Raw genomic sequence first — 19804 nt, forward strand, 5'->3', positions numbered from 1 at the left:
GAGTGTGTGATGTGTGTGTGTCGGGGTGGTGTGTGTGTGTGTCGGGGTGGTGTGTGTGTGTGTCGGGGTGTGTGTGTGTGTGTGTGTGTGTGTCGGTGTGTTTGTGGGGGGATGTGTGTGTGTCGGTGTGTTTGTGGGGGGATGTGTTTGTGGGATGGGTGTCTGTGTGTGGGGTGGATGTGGGGGGGGGTGTGATGTGTGTGAGCGGGTGTGTGGGGGGGTGTATGTGTGGGTGTGTGTGTGGGGGGGTGGGTGTGTGTGTGGGGGGTGGGGTGTGTGTGTGGGGTGTGTGTGTGTGGGGGGGGTGTTGGGGGGGGTGTGTGGGGGGGTGGGTGGGTGTGGGGGGGTGGGTGTGTGTGTGGGGGTGGTGTGTGTGGGGGTGGGGGGGTGGGTGTGTGTGGGGGGGTGGGTGTGGGTGGGTGGGGGGGGGTGGGTGGGTGGTGGGTGGGTGGGGGTTTTTATGGGTGGGTGTGGGGTGGGTGGGGGGGGGGGGGGTGGGTGTGGGTGTGGTGGGGGAGGTGTGGTGTGTGTTAGTGGGGGGTGTGTGTGGGGTGTGTGTGTGGGTGGGTGTGTGTGGGGGGGTGGGTGTGGGTGGGTGTGGGTGGTGGGGGGGGTGTGGGTGTGTGTTAGTGGGGGGGGTTGTGTGTGGGGTGTGGTGTGTGTGTGGGTGTGTGTGTGGGGGGGTGGTGGGGTGTGTGGGTGGGTGTGGGTGGGGGGTGTGGGTGGGGGGGGTGTGGGTGTGTGTGTGGGGGGGTGTGGGTGTGTGTGTGTGGGGGTGGTGGGGTGTGTGTGTGTGGGTGTGTGTGTGGGGGTGGTGGGGTGTGTGTGTGTGGGTGTGTGTGTGTGGGGTGGTGGTGGTGTGTGTGTGTGTGTGTGTGGTGTGGGGGGTGGTGGGGTGTGTGTGTGGGTGTGTGTGTGTGGGGTGGTGGGGTGTGTGTGTGGGTGTGTGTGTGTGGGGGTGGTGGGGGTGGGTGTGTGTGGGTGGGTGTGTGTGGGGGTGGTGGGGTGGGTGTGTGTGGGGGTGGTGGGGTGGGGTGTGTGTGGGGGGGGTGGGGTGTGTGTGTGGGGGTGGTGGGGTGTGTGTGTGGGGGTGGTGGGGTGTGTGTGTGTGGGGGGTGGTGGGGTGTGTGTGTGGGGGGGGTGTGGGTGTGTGGGGGTGGTGGGGTGTGTGTGTGTGGGTGTGTGTGTGGGTGGGGGTGGTGGGGTGGGTGTGTGTGGGTGTGTGTGTGTGGGGGTGGTGGGGTGTGGTGTGTGGGGTGTGTGTGTGTGGGGGTGGTGGGGTGTGTGTGTGTGGGTGTGTGTGTGTGGGGGTGGTGGGGTGGGTGTGTGTGGGTGTGTGTGTGTGGGGGTGGTGGTGTGTGTGTGTGTGGGTGTGTGTGTGTGGGGGTGTGGGGTGTGGGTGTGTGTGTGTGGGGGTGGTGGGGTGTGTGTGTGGGTGTGTGTGTGTGGGGGTGGTGGGGTGTGTGTGTGTGGGTGTGTGTGTGTGGGGTGGTGGGGTGGGTTGTGTGTGGGGGTGGTGGGGTGGGTGTGTGTGGGGGGGGTGGGGTGTGTGTGTGGGGTGGTGGGGTGGGTGTGTGGGGGTGGTGGGGGGTGTGTGTGGGGGGTGTGGGGTGTGTGTGTGTGGGGGTGGGTGGGGGTGTGTGTGTGGGGGGGGTGTGGGTGTGTGGGGGGTGGTGGGGGTGTGTGTGTGTGTGGGTGTGTGTGTGTGGGGGTGGTGGGGTGTGTGGGTGTGTGTGTGTGGGGGGTGGTGGGGTGTGTGGGTGTGGGTGTGTGTTGTGTGGGGGTGGTGTGGGTGTGTGTGTGTGGGTGTGTGTGTGTGGGGGGTGGTGGGGTGGGTGTGTGTGGGGGTGGTGGGGGTGGGTGGGGGGGTGGGGTGTGTGGTGTGGGGGTGGTGGGGTGTGTGTGTGGGGGGGGTGGTGGGGTGTGTGTGTGGGGGGGGGTGGGTTGTGGTGTGGTGGTGTGTGTGTGGTTTTTGGGGGAGGGGGGGTGGGTGTGTGGGGGGTGTGTGGGGTGGGGGGTGTGTGTGGTGGGGGGGGGTGGGGGGGGGGGGGTGGGGGGGGGGTGTGTGGGGGGGTGGGTGGTGTGTGGGTGGGGGTGGGTGTGTGTGGGTGGAGGGGGGGGGGAGTGTTGGTGTGTGTGTGTGGTGGTGTGGTGTGTGTGGTGGTGTGGGTGGGTGTGTGTGGGGTGGGGGCGGGGGGTTGTGTGGGGGTGGGTGTGTGTGGGGTGTGTGGTGTGGGGTGTGGGTGGGTGGGTGTGTGTGGTGGGGGGGTGGCGGGGGGGGTATGGTGGGGGTGGGTGGGTGTGGGGTGGGGTGTGGTGTGTGTGGGTGGGTGGGGTGTGTGGGTGGGGGTGGAGGGGGGGGGGGTATGTGTGGGGGTGGGTGGTGTGTGGGGTGGGTGTGTGTGTGTGTGTGGGTGGGTGTGTGTGGTGGGGGTGGCGGGGGGGGGTATGTGTGGGGGTGGGTGTGTGTGTGTGTGTGGCGGGGGGGAGCAGCTGCCTGTTGACAGAGAGTTGTGTGAGGAAATGCAGTGTGTTGCTGCTTGCCTTTTGCAGGTGGATGTGGAGAAACTGGACACGGTGCGCCTGATCGAGTTGGGATGAATCCCAGCGGAGCGAGCACACTGTTTTCATCATGCCTCCTGAGGTCCCCCAGACTGCAGACGGCAAGGAGCCCCCTCGCTTGTACAGGTCTGCTCACAGCCCACCCAAAACACACACCAGTCACTCTGGGATCTTACTGTGCGAATTTCCAGCCCTCCTCTCCCAAAGGTGTCGGGTAGGCTGGGTTTTATGCTGTCTCTAGGAGTTGTGCAACCGTCTCTCCAGGCTGTCTGTTCCTGAACGTCCCCAGCCCCCCACCCCATAGAAAGATTTCTCTGGGTTGGGTTATCTAAAGAAGCCACCATCTTTTCTGAAACGTATCCATGATTGACTTTGTTCAGTCCCTCTGAGCTCAAGCGACCGCAGTCAATGCTCTCCACTCCACTCTGAAAGGGGCTGGGAATGATCCTGCAGGAGACAACTGCTCCATCTGAGCAACACCGCTCACAGGGTGCTCGACTGCAGAAGCATCACAGCTGGCCCAAGTACTGTCCCCCTCGCCACTCCTACTGATGTCACTGTGTGCCCATGGACTCTGGCAAGTCACAGGCCCACGGTTGGGAAGGCGGGGTGGTGGGGGTCTATCTCTGTTGAACAGCAATGAGCGAATCGAGTTTAACTCTGCTTTACTAAGTTACACTCTAGCATGGGATGATGGGCTGAATGGCCTCTTATGGGAGTCTGATTGGCTAGTAATGAGGCATGATTGGTGCAGGTTGCTAGGATGGCATCTTCCTTGTCTTTGTAGCTATGATGGGTTCCCACTGCTGAAAGCTGAGCTCTTCGATAAGCCACAGGATCTGCTGAAAACCTCTCAGTTCCTGAACCAGCCAAGGAACAGTGCTCCGAGCAGCCCAGCACCTCGGAGGACCAAACAGGTACTGCAGTCTCCAGGATTTGGGCCTGCAGTTCTGTCTGTGTGCAGTGTACCACCTGGCCTTGTGTGTGTGTCAGGGGGTGTGTGTTGTACTGTTATAGCAGGCCCAGTGTGTGTATTGTACTATTATAGCAAGCCCTGTGTGTGTACATTGTACTGTTATAGCAGGTTCTGTGTGTGTGTGTGTATTATACTGTTATAGCAGGTTCTGACTGTGCCTGTGTATTGTACTGTTATAGCAGGTTCTGTCTGTGTGTGTGTGTGTGTATTGTACTGTTATAGCAGGTTCTGTGTGTGTGTGTATATTGTACTGTTATAACAGGTTCTGTGTGTGTGTGTATTATACTGTTATAGCAGGTTCTGACTGTGTGTGTGTGTATTGTACTGTTATAGCAGGTTCTGTGTGTGTATTGTACTGTTATAGCAGGTTCTGTGTGTGTATTGTACTGTTATAGCAGGTTCTGTCTCTGTGTGTGTGTGTGTATTGTACTGTTATGGCAGGTTCTGTCTGTCTGTGTGTGTATTATACTGTTATAGCAGGTTCTGACTGTGCGTGTGTATTGTACTGTTATAGCAGGTTCTGTCTGTGTGTGTGTGTATTGTACTGTTATAGCAGGTTCTGTGTGTGTGTATTGTACTGTTTTAGCAGGTTCTGTCTGTGTGTGTGTGTGTATTGTACTGTTATAGCAGGTTCTGTGTGTGTGTGTGTGTATATTGTACTGTTATAACAGGTTCTGTGTGTGTGTGTGTATTGTACTGTTATAGCAGGTTCTGTCTGTGTGTGTGTGTGTGTGTATTGTACTGTTATAGCAGGTTCTGTCTGTGTGTGTGTGTGTATTGTACTGTTATAGCAGGTTCTGTCTGTGTGTGTGTGTGTGTATTGTACTGTTATAGCAGGTTCTGTCTGTGTGTGTGTGTGTGTGTATTGTACTCTTATAGCAGGTTCTGTCTGTGTGTGTGTGTATTGTACTATTATAGCAGGTTTTGTGTGTATGTGTGTATTGTCCTGTTATAGCAGGTACTGTGTGTGTGTATTGTACTGTTATAGCAGGTACTGTGTGTGTGTGTATTGTACTGTTATAGCAGGTTCTGTGTGTGTATTGTACTGTTATTGCAGGTTCTGTGTGTGTATTGTACTGTTATGGCAGGTTCTGTGTGTGTATTGTACTGTTATAGCAGGTTCTGTGTGTGTGTATTGTACTGTTATAGCAGGTTCTGTGTGTGTATTGTACTGTTATAGCAGGTTCTGTGTGTGTATTGTACTGTTATAGCAGGTTCTGTGTGTGTGTATTGTACTGTTATAGCAGGTTCTGTGTGTGTATTGTACTGTTATAGCAGGTTCTGTGTGTGTGTATTGTACTGTTATAGCAGGTTCTGTGTGTGTGTATTGTACTGTTATAGCAGGTTCTGTGTGTGTGTGTGTATTGCACTGTTATAGGATCTGTGTGTGTATTGTACTGTTATAGCAGGTTCTGTGTGTGTGTGTGTGTATTGTACTGTTATAGCAGGTTCTGTGTGTATTGTACTGTTATAGCAGTTTCTGTGTGTGTATTGTACTGTTATAGCAGGTTATCTGTGTGTATTGTACTGTTATAGCAGGTTCTGTGTGTGTGTGTATTGTACTGTTATAGCAGGTTCTGTGTGTGTGTGTATTGTACTGTTATAGCAGGTTCTGTGTGTGTGTGTATTGTACTGTTATAGCAGTTTCTGTGTGTGTATTGTACTGTTATAGCAGGTTATCTGTGTGTATTGTACTGTTATAGCAGGTTCTGTGTGTGTGTGTATTGTACTGTTATAGCAGGTTCTGTGTGTGTGTGTATTGTACTGTTATAGCAGGTTCTGTGTGTGTGTGTATTGTACTGTTATAGCAGGTTCTGTGTGTGTATTGTACTGTTCTAGCAGGTTCTGTGTATGTGTGTGTATTGTACTGTTATTGCAGGTTCTGTGTGTGTATTGTACTGTTATGGCAGGTTCTGTGTGTGTGTATTGTACTGTTATAGCAGGTTCTGTGTGTGTGTATTGTACTGTTATAGCAGGTTCTGTGTGTGTGTATTGCACTGTTATAGGATCTGTGTGTGTATTGTACTGTTATAGCAGGTTCTGTGTGTGTATTGTACTGTTATAGCAGGTTCTGTGTGTGTGTGTGTATTGTACTGTTATAGCAGGTTCTGTGTGTATTGTACTGTTATAGCAGTTTCTGTGTGTGTATTGTACTGTTATAGCAGGTTATCTGTGTGTATTGTACTGTTATAGCAGGTTCTGTGTGTATATTGTACTGTTATAGCAGGTTCAGCAAGTTCTTTGTGTGTGTGTGTATTGTACTGTTCTAGCAGGTTCTGTGCGTGTGTGTGTATTGTACTGTTATAGCAGGTTCTGTGTGTGTGTGTGTATTGTACTGTTATAGCAGGTTCTGTGTGTGTGTGTGTATTGTACTGTTATTGCAGGTTCTGTGTGTGTATTGTACTGTTATAGCAGGTTCTGTGTGTGTGTGTATTGTACTGTTATAGCAGGTTCTGTGTGTGTATTGTACTGTTATACCAGGTTCTGTGTGTGTATTGTACTGTTATAGCAGGTTCTGTGTGTGTGTGTGTATTGTACTGTTATAGCAGGTTCTGTGTGTGTATTGTACTGTTATAGCAGGTTCTGTGTGTGTGCGTGTGTATTGTACTGTTATAGCAGGTTCTGTGTGTGTATTGTACTGTTATAGCAGGTTCTGTGTGTGTGTGTGTATTGTACTGTTATAGCAGGTTCTGTGTGTGTATTGTACTGTTATAGCAGGTTCTGTGTGTGTGTGTGTATTGTACTGTTATACCAGGTTCTGTGTGTGTATTGTACTGTTATAGCAGGTTCTGTGTGTGTGTGTGTATTGTACTGTTATAGCAGGTTCTGTGTGTGTATTGTACTTTTATAGCAGGTTCTGTGTGTGTGTGTGTATTGTACTGTTATAGCAGGTTCTGTGTGTGTATTGTACTGTTATAGCAGGTTCTGTGTGTGTGTGTGTGTGTATTGTACTGTTATAGCAGGTTCTGTGTGTGTATTGTACTGTTATAGCAGGTTCTGTGTGTGTGTGTGTATTGTACTGTTATAGCAGGTTCTGTGTGTGTATTGTACTGTTATAGCAGGTTCTGTGTGTGTATTGTACTGTTATAGCAGGTTCTGTGTGTGTGTATTGTACTGTTATAGCAGGTTCTGTGTGTGTGTATTGTACTGTTATAGCAGGTTCTGTGTGTATTGTACTGTTATAGCAGGTTCTGTGTGTGTATTGTACTGTTATAGCAGGTTATCTGTGTGTATTGTACTGTTATAGCAGGTTCTGTGTGTATATTGTACTGTTATAGCAGTTTCAGCAAGTTCTTTGTGTGTGTGTGTATTGTACTGTTCTAGCAGGTTCTGTGCGTGTGTGTGTATTGTACTGTTATAGCAGGTTCTGTGTGTGTGTGTGTATTGTACTGTTATAGCAGGTTCTGTGTGTGTGTGTGTATTGTACTGTTATAGCAGGTTCTGTGTGTGTGTATTGTACTGTTATAGCAGGTTCTGTGTGTGTGTATTGTACTGTTATAGCAGGTTCTGTGTGTGTATTGTACTGTTATAGCAGGTTCTGTGTGTGTGTGTGTATTGTACTGTTATAGCAGGTTCTGTGTGTATGTGTGTATTGTACTGTTATAGCAGGTTCTGTGTGTGTATTGTACTGTTATAGCAGGTTCTGTGTGTGTATTGTACTGTTATAGCAGGTTCTGTGTGTGTATTGTACTGTTATAGCAGGTTCTGTGTGTGTGTGTGTATTGTACTGTTATAGCAGGTTCTGTGTATGTGTGTATTGTACTGTTATAGCAGGTTCTGTGTGTGTGTGTATTGTACTGTTATAGCAGGTTCTGTGTGTGTATTGTACTGTTATAGCAGGTTCTGTGTGTGTGTGTGTATTGTACTGTTATAGCAGGTTCTGTGTGTATGTGTGTATTGTACTGTTATAGCAGGTTCTGTGTGTGTATTGTACTGTTATAGCAGGTTCTGTGTGTGTATTGTACTGTTATAGCAGGTTCTGTGTGTGTGTGTATTGTACTGTTATAGCAGGTTCTGTGTGTGTATTGTACTGTTATAGCAGGTTCTGTGTGTGTGTGTGTATTGTACTGTTATAGCAGGTTCTGTGTGTATGTGTGTATTGTACTGTTATAGCAAGTTCTGTGTATGTGTGTATTGTACTGTTATAGCAGGTTCTGTGTGTGTATTGTACTATTATAGCAGGTTCTGACTGTGTGTGTGTATTGTACTGTTCTAGCAGGTTCTGTGTGTGTGTGTGTATTGTACTGTTATAGCAGGTTCTGTGTGTGTGTGTATTGTACTGTCATAGCAGGTTCTGTGTATGTGTGTATTGTACTGTTATAGCAGGTTCTGTGTATGTGTGTATTGTACTGTTATAGCAGGTTCTGTGTATGTGTGTATTGTACTGTTATAGCAGGTTCTGTGTGTGTGTGTATTGTACTGTCATAGCAGGTTCTGTGTATGTGTGTATTGTACTGTCATAGCAGGTTCTGTGTATGTGTGTATTGTACTGTCATAGCAGGTTCTGTGTGTGTGTGTATTGTACTGTTATAGCAGGTTCTGTGTATGTGTGTATTGTACTGTTATAGCAGGTTATCTGTGTGTATTGTACTGTTATAGCAGGTTCTGTGTGTGTATTGTACTGTTATAGCAGGTTCTGTGTATGTGTGTATTGTACTGTTATAGCAAGTTCTGTGTATGTGTGTATTGTACTGTTATAGCAGGTTCTGTGTGTGTATTGTACTGTTATAGCAGGTTATCTGTGTGTATTGTACTGTTATAGCAGGTTCTGTGTGTGTATTGTACTGTTATAGCAGGTTCTGTGTGTTTGTGTATTGTACTGTTATAGCAGGTTATCTGTGTGTATTGTACTGTTATAGCAGGTTCTGTGTGTGTATTGTACTGTTATAGCAGGTTCTGTGTGTTTGTGTATTGTACTGTCATAGCAGGTTCTGTCTGTGCGTGTGTATTGTACTGTTATAGCAGGTTCTGTGTATGTGTGTATTGTACTGTTATAGCAGGTTCTGTGTGTGTATTGTACTGTTATAGCAGGTTCTGTGTGTGTATTGTACTGTTATAGCAGGTTCTGTCTGTGTGTGTGTGTATTGTATTTTTATAGCAGGTTCAGTGTGTGTGTCTGTATTGCAGTGTTATAGCAGGCCCAGTGTGTGTGTGTGTATCTGTGTTGTACAGTTATAGCAAGCCCTGTGTGTGTGTGTGTCTGTGTTATACTGTTATAGCAGGCCCAGTGTGTGTGTGTGTCTGTGTTGTACTGTTATAGCAGGCCAATGTGTCTGTGTTGTACTGTTATAGCAGGCCCAGTGTGTCTGTGTTGTACTGTTATAGCAGGCCCAGTGTGTCTGTGTTGTACTGTTACAGCAGGCCCAGTGTGTCTGTGTTGTACTGTTACAGCAGGCCCAGTGTGTCTGTGTTGTACTGTTATAGCAGGCCCAGTGTGCATGTGTTGTACTGTTATAGCAGGCCCAGTGTGTGTGTGTTTTACTGTTATAGCAGGCCCAGTGTGTGTGTGTCTGTGTTGTACTGTTACAGCAGGCCCAGTGTGTGTGTGTTTTACTGTTATAGCAGGCCCAGTGTGTGTGTGTGTCTGTGTTGTACTGTTACAGCAGGCCCAGTGTGTGTGGTTGTGTATTGTACTGTTATAGCAGGTCCTGTGTGGGTGTGTATTTGACTGTTATAGCCGGCTGTGTGTGGGTGTATTGTACTGTTATAGCATGCCATGCGTGTGTGGGTATATTGTACTGTTATAGCAGGCCGTGTGTGTGTATTCTACTGTTGTAGCAGACCGCGTGTGTGTGTGTATTGTACTGTTATAGTAGGCCCTGTGTGTGTGTGTGTGTGTGTGTGTATTGTACTGTTTTAGCAGGCCGTGTGTGTGTGTATTGTACTGTTATAGCAGGCCCTGTGTGTGTGTGTATTGTACTGTTATAGCAGGCCGTGTGTGTGTGTGTGTGTATTGTACTGTTATAGCAGGCCGTGTGTGTGTGTGTATTGTACTGTTATAGCAGGCCCTGTGTGTGTGTGTATTGTACTGTTCTAGCAGGCCCTGTGTGTGTGTGTGTGTGTGTGTGTATTGTACTGTTATAGCAGGCCCTGTGTGTGTGTGTGTGTGTGTGTGTATTGTACTGTTCTAGCAGGCCCTGTGTGTGTGTGTATTGTACTGTTATAGCAGGCCCTGTGTGGGTGTGTATTTGACTGTCATAGCCGGCTGTGTGTGGGTGTATTGTACTGTTATAGCATGCCCTGTGTGTGTGTATTGTACTGTTATAGCATGTTCTGTGTGTGTATTGTACTGTTATAGCAGGCCGTGTGTGTGTATTCTACTGTTGTAGCAGACCGCGTGTGTGTGTGTATTGTACTGTTATAGTAGGCCCTGTGTGTGTGTGTGTGTGTGTGTGTGTGTATTGTACTGTTTTAGCAGGCCCTGTGTGTGTGTATTGTACTGTTATAGCAGGCCCTGTGTGTGTGTGTATTGTACTGTTATAGCAGGCCGTGTGTGTGTATTGTACTGTTATAGCAGGCCCTGTGTGTGTGTGTGTGTGTATTGTACTGTTATAGCAGGCCGTGTGTGCGTGTGTATTGTACTGTTATAGCAGGTTCTGTCTGTGTGTGTGTGTATTGTACTGTTCTAGCAGGCCCTGTGTGTGTGTGTGTGTGTGTATTGTACTGTTATAGCAGGCCCTGTGTGTGTGTGTGTATTGTACTGTTCTAGCAGGCCCTGTGTGTGTGTGTATTGTACTGTTATAGCATGCCCTGTATGTGTGTATTGTACTGTTATAGCATGTTCTGTGTGTGTATTGTACTGTTATAGCAGGCCCTGTGTGTGTGGGTGTATTGTACTGTTATGTATTGTACTGTTATAGCAGGCCCTGTGCGTGTGGGTGTATTGTACTGTTATAGCAGGCCCTGTGTGTGGGTGTATTGTACTGTTATAGCATGCCCTGTGTGTGTGTATTGTACTGTTATAGCATGTTCTGTGTGTGTATTGTACTGTTATAGCAGGCCCTGTGTGTGTGGGTGTATTGTACTGTTATAGCAGGCCCTGTGTGTGGGTGTATTGTACTGTTATAGCATGCCCTGTGTGTGTGTATTGTACTGTTATAGCATGTTCTGTGTGTGTATTGTACTGTTATAGCAGGCCCTGTGTGTGTGTGTGTGTATTGTACTGTTATAGCAGGCCCTGTGTGTGTGTGTGTATTGTACTGTTATAGCAGGCCCTGTGTGTGTGGGTGTATTGTACTGTTATAGCAGGCCCTGTGTGTGTGGGTGTATTGTACTGTTATAACAGGCCCTGTGTGTGTGTGTGTATTGGACTGTTATAGCAGGCCCTGTGTGTGTCAGTGTTTTGTACTATTATAGCAGGTTCTGTGTGTGTGTATTGTACTGTTATAGCAGGCAGTGTGTGTGTATTGTACTGTTATAGCAGGCCCTGTGTGTGTGTGTGTGTGTGTGTGTGTATTGGACTGTTATAGCAGGCCCTGTGTGTGTGTGTATTGTACTGTTATAGCAGGCCGTGTGTGTGTGTATTGTACTGTTATAGCAGGCCCTGTGTGTGTGTGTGTGTATTGTACTGTTATAGCAGGCCGTGTGTGCGTGTGTATTGTACTGTTATAGCAGGTTCTGTCTGTGTGTGTGTGTATTGTACTGTTCTAGCAGGCCCTGTGTGTGTGTGTGTGTATTGTACTGTTATAGCAGGCCCTGTGTGTGTGTGTGTATTGTACTGTTCTAGCAGGCCCTGTGTGTGTGTGTATTGTACTGTTATAGCAGGCCCTGTGTGTGTGTGTGTATTGTACTGTTCTAGCAGGCCCTGTGTGTGGGTGTATTGTACTGTTATAGCATGCCCTGTATGTGTGTATTGTACTGTTATAGCATGTTCTGTGTGTGTATTGTACTGTTATAGCAGGCCCTGTGCGTGTGGGTGTATTGTACTGTTATAGCAGGCCCTGTGTGTGGGTGTATTGTACTGTTATAGCATGCCCTGTGTGTGTGTATTGTACTGTTATAGCATGTTCTGTGTGTGTATTGTACTGTTATAGCATGCCCTGTGTGTGTGTATTGTACTGTTATAGCATGTTCTGTGTGTGTATTGTACTGTTATAGCAGGCCCTGTGTGTGGGTGTATTGTACTGTTATAGCATGCCCTGTGTGTGTGTATTGTACTGTTATAGCATGTTCTGTGTGTGTATTGTACTGTTATAGCAGGCCCTGTGTGTGTGGGTGTATTGTACTGTTATAGCATGCCCTGTGTGTGTGTATTGTACTGTTATAGCAGGCCCTGTGTGTGTGGGTGTATTGTACTGTTATAGCAGGCCCTGTGTGTGTGGGTGTATTGTACTGTTATAGCAGGCCCTGTGTGTGTGGGTGTATTGTACTGTTATAGCAGGCCCTGTGTGTGTGGGTGTATTGTACTGTTATAACAGGCCCTGTGTGTGTGTGTGTATTGGACTGTTATAGCAGGCCCTGTGTGTGTCAGTGTTTTGTACTATTATAGCAGGTTCTGTGTGTGTGTATTGTACTGTTATAGCAGGCAGTGTGTGTGTATTGTACTGTTATAGCAGGCCCTGTGTGTGTGTGTGTGTGTGTGTGTGTGTGTGTGTATTGGACTGTTATAGCAGGCCATATGTGTGTGTGTGTTGTACAGTTATAGCAGGTCTTGTGTCTCTGAGAGTGTGCATGTCTGTGTTGCTGTGTGTGTGTTGTGCTGTTGTAGCAGGCCCTTGCACTTGTGTGTTGGTGTTGGTGTGTGTGTTGCACTGTTACAGCAGGCCCTGTGTCTGTGAATGTGTGTGTGTCTGAATTAAGAACTGTTTTTTAGAGGGGCAGTTAGTCAGGCCACACTCTGTCATCTGTAATGAACCTATGAGATCCCGTGGCCTGCAATTCAGGAAGCTGGTACGTTATCCTTGCTATCCTGATATCCTGCCCCCTCAGTATCGCAACAACAGATTTTCTGGCTATACATCATCTTTCTAAGAGCTTGCTGAATGCACAATACTTCCTGTGTTCTGACAGGACTATAGTGACTACACCAGTGGTGTCATTAGACACTCTGCGGCTGTGCAGAGTGGGTTTGCAATGTCTGTTCTCTCGTTTCCCGATGTACCTAATTGGATCCTTCTGACCATCTCCTTCCCGTCTGCAGGAGATGAAATCGGCGCAGAAAATCGCCCAGAAATATTCCCTGGTGCCTGATATGTGGGCCAAGTGCCTCCTGGGTCAGTGTTACGCTCTCTGGTTCATCTATCTCCCAACACACGTGCGTGCCTCCCCACTCAAGGTCCGTGCTTTGCAAACTGCTTATGACCTGCTGAAGAAGATGGAGACCCGGAAGGTGGTGCTGCCAGATGAGGTGAGTGCCCAGACCTGGTGCCCAGGGTGGGCTGGCTGGCTGTCTGTCTGTCCCGTCACCACCCAGGCTGAAGCAGGGGAAGCTGGAGCATCATGGTCACAGACTCAAATGTTCCTTGGGCATTGATTCAAATCCGACAGGTGGTGACATGTAAATTCAATTTGAACGTCTGGAATTAAAAGTTTGTCTGATGTAACCATTGTTGTCAATACCCATCTGATTAACTCCTGACCTTTAGCGAGAGAAATCTGCTGTCCTTACCCGGTCTGGTCCTCCAGACCCCACAGTGATAGGACTGACACTTCACTCCCCTCTCAAACGGCTTGAGTCAGTCAGTCCAGGGGCAATTAGGATGGACAATATCTACCACATTTGCCAGTGTGTCCACATCCCACAAACAAGTAAAAACCAAAGCAGGACAGACTAGGAATGTTGCAGTGAATATCTCCCCACCTGACTCCTCAAAACCTGTTCATCGTCAACAGGGCACAAGTCAGGAGAGGGCTGGAATACTCATATTTGCCTGGATGGGGACAGGTGCAACAACACTCAAAAACCCTGACACCATCCAGGATTCAGCAGCCCCCACCACAGCAATTTTCCCCCCACTATTGACACTCAATAGCAGCAGTGTGTGTCTGTCTCCCCCTCCTCTGTGTCTGTCTCCCCCAGTCTGTGTGTCTGTCTCCCCCCCCTCCCCCCCCCGTGTGTCTGCCCCCTCTTGTGTCTGTCTCCCCCCCCGTGTGTCTGCCCACCCGTGTGTCTGTCCCCCCCCCGTGTGTCTGCCCACCCGTGTGTCTGTCTCCCCCCCCGTGTGTCTGTCTCCCCCCCCCCGTGTGTCTGCCCACCCGTGTGTCTGTGTCCCCCTCTCTCTGTGTCTGTGTCCCCCTCTCTCTGTGTCTGTGTCCCCCCCTCTGTGTGTCTGTGTCCCCCCCTCTGTGTGTCTGTGTCCCCCTCTCTGTGTGTCTGTGTCCCCCTCTCTGTGTGTCTGTGTCCCCCTCTCTGTGTGTCTGTGTCCCCCTCTCTGTGTGTCTGTGTCCCCCCCTCTGTGTGTCTGTGTCCCCCTCTCTGTGTGTCTGTGTCCCCCTCTCTGTGTGTCTGTGTCCCCCTCTCTGTGTGTCTGTGTCCCCCTCTCTGTGTGTCTGTGTCCCCCTCTCTGTGTGTCTGTGTCCCCCTCTCTCTGTGTCTGTGTCCCCCCCTCTGTGTGTCTGTGTCCCCCCCTCTGTGTGTCTGTGTCCCCCCCTCTCTGTGTCTGTGTCCCCCTCTCTCTGTGTCTGTGTCCCCCTCTCTCTGTGTCTGTGTCCCCCTCTCTCTGTGTCTGTGTCCCCCTCTCTCTGTGTCTGTGTCCACCTCTCTCTGTGTCTGTGTCCACCTCTCTCTGTGTCTGACTCCCCCCTCTCTGTGTCTGACTCCCCCCCTCTCTGTGTCTGACTCCCCCCCTCTCTGTGTCTGACTCCCCCCCTCTCTGTGTCTGACTCCCCCCCTCTCTGTGTCCACCTCTCTCTGTGTTTGACTCCCCCCTCTCTCTGTGTTTGACTCCCCCCTCTCTCTGTGTCTGACTCCCCCCTCTCTCTGTGTCTGACTCCCCCCTCTCTCTGTGTCTGTCTCCCCCCTCTCTCTGTGTCTGTCTCCCCCCTCTCTCTGTGTCTGTCTCCCCCCTCTCTGTGTCTGTCTGTCCCCCTCTCTCTGTGTGTCTGTCCCCCCCTCTCTGTGTCTGACTTCCCCCCCCCCGTGTCTGACTTCCCCCCCCCTCTGTGTCTGACTCCCCCCCCCCCCCTGTGTCTGACTTCCCCCCCCCCCATGTCTGACTTCCCCCCCCCCCTCTGTGTCTGACTTCCCCCCCCCCGTGTCTGACTTCCCCCCCCCCTGTGTCTGACTTCCCCCCCCTCTGTGTCTGACTTCCCCCCCCTCTGTGTCTGACTTCCCCCCCCTCTGTGTCTGACTCCCCCCTCTCTCTGTGTCTGACTCCCCCCTCTCTCTGTGTCTGACTCCCCCCCCGTGTCTGACTCCCCCCCCCGTGTCTGACTCCCCCCCCCGTGTCTGACTCCCCCCCCCCCCCGTGTCTGACTCCCCCCCCCCCCGTGTCTGACTCCCCCCCCCCCCCGTGTCTGACTCCCCCCCCCCCGTGTCTGACTCCCCCCCCCCCCTCTGTGTCTGACTTCCCCCCCCCTCTGTGTCTGACTTCCCCCCCCCTCTGTGTCTGACTTCCCCCCCCCCCTCTGTGTCTGACTTCCCCCCCCCCCTCTGTGTCTGACTTCCCCCCCCCCCTGTGTCTGACTCCCCCCCCCCTCTGTGTCTGACTCCCCCCCCCCCCTCTGTGTCTGACTCCCCCCTCTCTCTGTGTCTGACTCCTCCCCCTCTCTGTGTCTGACTCCCCCCCCCTCTCTGTGTCTGACTCTCCCCCCCCCCTCTCTGTGTCTGACTCCCCCCCCTCTCTGTGTCTGACTCCCCCCCCTCTCTGTGTCTGACTCCCCCCCCCTCTCTGTGTCTGACTCTCCCCCCCTCTCTGTGTCTGAATCCCCCCCCTCTCTGTGTCTGACTCCCCCCCCCTCTCTGTGTCTGACTCCCCCCCCCCTCTCTGTGTCTGACTCCCCCCTCTCTCTGTGTCTGTCTCCCCCACTCTGAGTGTCTGTCTGTCCCCCTCTCTCTGTGTGTCTGTCCCCCTCTCTCTGTGTGTCTGTCCCCCTCTCTCTGTGTGTCTGTCCCCCTCTCTCTGTGTGTCTGTTCCCCCCTCTCTGTGTCTGACTCCTCCCCCTCTCTGTGTCTGACTCCTCCCCCTCTCTGTGTCTGACTCCTCCCCCTCTCTGTGTCTGACTCCTCCCCCTCTCTGTGTCTGACCCCTCCCCCTCTGTGTCTGACTCCTCCCCCTCTCTGTGTCTGACTCCCCCCCCCTCTGTGTCTGACTCCCCCCCCCCCCCTGTGTCTGACTCCCCCCCCCCCCCCCCCCGTGTCTGACTCCCCCCCCCGTGTCTGACTCCCCCCCCCCCCTCTCTGTGTCTGACTCCCCCCTCTCTCTGTGTCTGACTCCCCCCCCCCGTGTCTGACTTCCCCCCCCCCTCTCTGTGTCTGACTCCCCCCTCTCTCTGTGTCTGACTCCCCCCTCTCTCTGTATCTGTCTCCCCCCCCTCTGTGTGTCTGTCTCCCCCCCCCTCTGTGTGTCTGTCTCCCCCCCCCTCTGTGTGTCTGTCTCCCCCCCCTCTGTGTGTCTGTCTCCCCCCCCCGTGTGTCTGTCTCCCCCCCCCCCCGTGTGTCTGTCTCCCCCCCTCTGTGTGTCTGTCTCCCCCCCTCTGTGTGTCTGTCTCCCCCCCTCTGTGTGTCTGACTCCCCCCCCCCCGTGTGTCTGTCTCCCCCCCCTCTGTGTGTCTGTCTCCCCCCCCTCTGTGTGTCTGTCTCCCCCCCCTCTGTGTGTCTGTCTCCCCCCCCTCTGTGTGTCTGTCTCCCCCCCCTCTGTGTGTCTGTCTCCCCCCCTCTGTGTGTCTGACTCCCCCCCTCTGTGTGTCTGTCTCCCCCCCCATGTGTCTGTCTCCCCCCCCCATGTGTCTGTCTCCCCCCCTCTGTGTGTCTGACTCCCCCCCCTCTGTGTGTCTGACTCCCCCCCCCCCTGTGTGTCTGTCTCCCCCCCCGTGTGTCTGTCTCCCCCCCCATGTGTCTGTCTCCCCCCCTCTGTGTGTCTGTCTCCCCCCCTCTGTGTGTCTGTCTCCCCCCCCTCTGTGTGTCTGTCTCCCCCCCCTCTGTGTGTCTGTCTCCCCCCCCCGTGTGTCTGTCTCCCCCCCTCTGTGTGTCTGACTCCCCCCCCCCCCCCCGTGTGTCTGTCTCCCCCCCCCCCCCGTGTGTCTGTCTCCCCCCCCTCTGTGTGTCTGTCTCCCCCCCCTCTGTGTGTCTGTCTCCCCCCCCTCTGTGTGTCTGTCTCCCCCCCCTCTGTGTGTCTGTCTCCCCCCCCCGTGTGTCTGTCTCCCCCCCTCTGTGTGTCTGACTCCCCCCCCCCCCCCGTGTGTCTGTCTCCCCCCCCCCCCCGTGTGTCTGTCTCCCCCCCCTCTGTGTGTCTGTCTCCCCCCCCTCTGTGTGTCTGTCTCCCCCCCCTCTGTGTGTCTGTCTCCCCCCCCTCTGTGTGTCTGTCTCCCCCCCCTCTGTGTGTCTGTCTCCCCCCCCCTCTGTGTGTCTGTCTCCCCCCCTCTGTGTGTCTGACTCCCCCCCCCCCCCCGTGTGTCTGTCTCCCCCCCCCCCCCGGGTGTCTGTCTCCCCCCCCCCGTGTGTCTGTCTCCCCCCCCTCTGTGTGTCTGACTCCCCCCCTCTGTGTGTCTGTCTCCCCCCCATGTGTCTGTCTCCCCCCCATGTGTCTGTCTCCCCCCCTCTGTGTGTCTGACTCCCCCCCCGTGTGTCTGTCTCCCCCCCCCGTGTGTCTGTCTCCCCCCCCATGTGTCTGTCTCCCCCCCCCCCCGTGTGTCTGTCTCCCCCCCTCTGTGTGTCTGACTCCCCCCCCCCCCGTGTGTCTGTCTCCCCCCCCCCTCTGTGTGTCTGTCTCCCCCCCGTGTGTCTGTGTCCCCCCCTCTGTGTGTCTGTGTCCCCCCCTCTGTGTGTCTGTGTCCCCCCCCTCTGTGTGTCTGTGTCCCCCCCTCTCTGTGTGTCTGTGTCCCCCCTCTCTGTGTGTCTGTGTCCCCCCTCTCTGTGTGTCTGTGTCCCCCCTCTCTGTGTGTCTGTGTCCCCCCTCTCTGTGTGTCTGTGTCCCCCCTCTCTGTGTGTCTGCGTCCCCCCTCTCTGTGTGTCTGCGTCCCCCCTCTCTGTGTGTCTGCGTCCCCCCCTCTCTGTGTGTCTGCGTCCCCCCCTCTCTGTGTGTCTGCGTCCCCCCCTCTCTATGTCTGCGTCCCCCACTCTCTGTGTGTCTGCATCCCCCCCCTCTGTGTGTCTGCGTCCCCCCCTCTCTGTGTGTCTGTCTGTCTGTGTCCCTCTCTCTCTGTCTGTGTCCCCCCCCCCGTGTCTGTCCCCCTCTCTCTGTGTTTCTGTCCGCCTCTCTCTGTCTGTCTGCCCCCCCCTCTCTGTCTGTCTGCCGCCCCCCTCTCTGTCTGTCTGCCCCCCCCCGTGTGTCTGTTCCCCCCCCCCCTCTCTGTGTCTCTGTTCCCCCCCCCTCTCTCTGTGTGTGTCCCCCTCTCTGTGTGTCTGTCTGTGTCCCTCTCTCTCTGTCTGTGTCCCCCCTCTCTCTGTGTTTCTGTCCCCCCCCCTCTGTCTGTCTGCCCCCCCCCGTGTGTCTGTTTCCCCCCCCCTGTGTGTGTCTGTTTCCCCCCCCCCTCTCTGTGTGTCTGTTCCCCCCCCCTCTCTGTGTCTCTGCCCCCCCCCCTCTGTGTGTCTGTCTCCCCCCCCCCTCTGTGTGTCTGTCTCCCCCCCCCCCTCTGTGTGTCTGTCTCCCCCCCCCCTCTGTGTGTCTGTCTCCCCCCCCCTCTCTGTGTGTCTGTTCCCCCCCCTCTGTGTGTGTCTGTTCCCCCCCCCTCTGTGTGTCTGTTCCCCCCCCTCTCTGTGTGTCTGTTCCCCCCCCCTCTGTGTGTCTGTTTCCCCCCCCCCCCCCTCTCTGTGTGTCTGTTCCCCCCCCCCTCTCTGTGTCTCTGTCCCCCCCCCCCCCTCTCTGTGTGAGTGTCCCATGCCTGAGCTGGTTCCCTAATGCTGTCCCTCTCTGGGATTGGTTCCTGTAGATGTGCCACCGGATCCTAATGCAGATGTGTGGACAGTACGGGGAGCCTGTGCTCGCAGTCCGGGTCCTACACGAGATGAAGAAGGCTGGCATCACACCAAATGCTGTTACCTATGGGTACTACAACAAGGTGAGGGGGCACGAGGGCCCAGGCTGGCCCTGGGTAGGGAGGGGGAGGGAGGCCCTGGGTCGGGAAGTTGTGGGGGAGGGGGGGGGGGGCATGCCTGGGTAGGGAGGGGGAGGGCGGATAATGGAGAATGTGCGCTGAATAATGTAATGGGTGAGGGCCTGGGCATTGCAACGAAGCAATGGGGAGGGTGTCACTGGGTACCACAACCGCGACCCACCCCCACCCCCGGCTGGAGATACCCACTGCTCCTGTGTTATCTCAGGCTGTGCACCGGGCACACTGTGTGGAGTTAACCCTGTATCTGTCTCTGTCTGTGTTCACCCGCAGGCCGTCCTGGAGAGTAAATGGCCATCCAGTAACCAGGGGGGGCGACTGCGATGGGCTAAGCTTCGAAATGTGGTTCTGGCCCTGGCTCAGTTCCGGCGGCCCCTGAGAGAGAGGCAGCTGCTGCAGTCTGGGCCCCGGAGCCTGCTGGGTAGGTGCACCCTGACCCCGCGCCCCCTCCCTGACCGGGCACTGACCCTCCCCCCACCCCCGTCCATTCCGCGTGCGTGCCGTCCCTCTCTGTCGGTTTTACTGACAGTCAGAAGCCATGAATCTTTGGGTAAAGTTGTGGAACCGGAAGCTGAAGGGCCCTGATGGGAGCTGCGTTCTGCAGTAGTCCGGATGTGGGGCGGGAAATAAAGCAGGTGATAGGAAAGGCACTGTTACAGTAACCATGGGGGAGCCTTCAATTTGGAGGGGCACTGGGAAAATCGGGAAAAGAAATCTGTGGAATGTCTGAGAGGTACAGCCTTTCGGAGCAGCTTGTGGTAGAGCCCACAAGGGAACGGGTAGTTCTGGGTTTGGTGATGTGTAATGAGGCCGACAGGATTAGTGAGTCTAAGATGAAGGAACCCTGAAGGGACAGTGACCAAAATATCAGAGACTTCGCCTGCAGTTTGAGAGGGAGAAGCTGGAGTCAGGTGTAATGGTATTGTAATGGAGTGAAGGGAATTATAAAGATATGAGGGAGGAGCTGGCCAGAGTTGATGGGAAGGGGAGCCTGGTAGGGAAGACAGTGGAGCTGCTAAGCTAGCCAGTAATAGAAAGGAAGATTACAGGAGGTTT

At 53.2% G+C, this 19804-nt stretch overlaps 1 protein-coding gene across 1 annotated transcript in view; it reads left to right on the top strand.

Moving 5' to 3' along the window:
* Window positions 1–2523: 2523 nt before the first annotated feature.
* Window positions 2524–19804, top strand: part of LOC122545228 (DENN domain-containing protein 4B-like) — a 34532-nt gene continuing 17251 nt past the window's right edge. Inside the window, 6 exon segments of the mRNA XM_087985102.1 lie at window positions 2524–2595; window positions 2597–2688; window positions 3350–3479; window positions 12678–12884; window positions 18566–18694; window positions 19022–19169. Coding sequence (XP_087841228.1) covers window positions 2524–2595; window positions 2597–2688; window positions 3350–3479; window positions 12678–12884; window positions 18566–18694; window positions 19022–19169 — 778 coding nt within the window.

The sequence above is a fragment of the Chiloscyllium plagiosum genome, unplaced genomic scaffold, assembly GCF_037043375.1.
Source record: "Chiloscyllium plagiosum isolate Xiang-an unplaced genomic scaffold, Cpla_swu_hap1 HiC_scaffold_50, whole genome shotgun sequence".
NCBI classification, from domain to species: Eukaryota; Metazoa; Chordata; class Chondrichthyes; order Orectolobiformes; family Hemiscylliidae; genus Chiloscyllium; species Chiloscyllium plagiosum.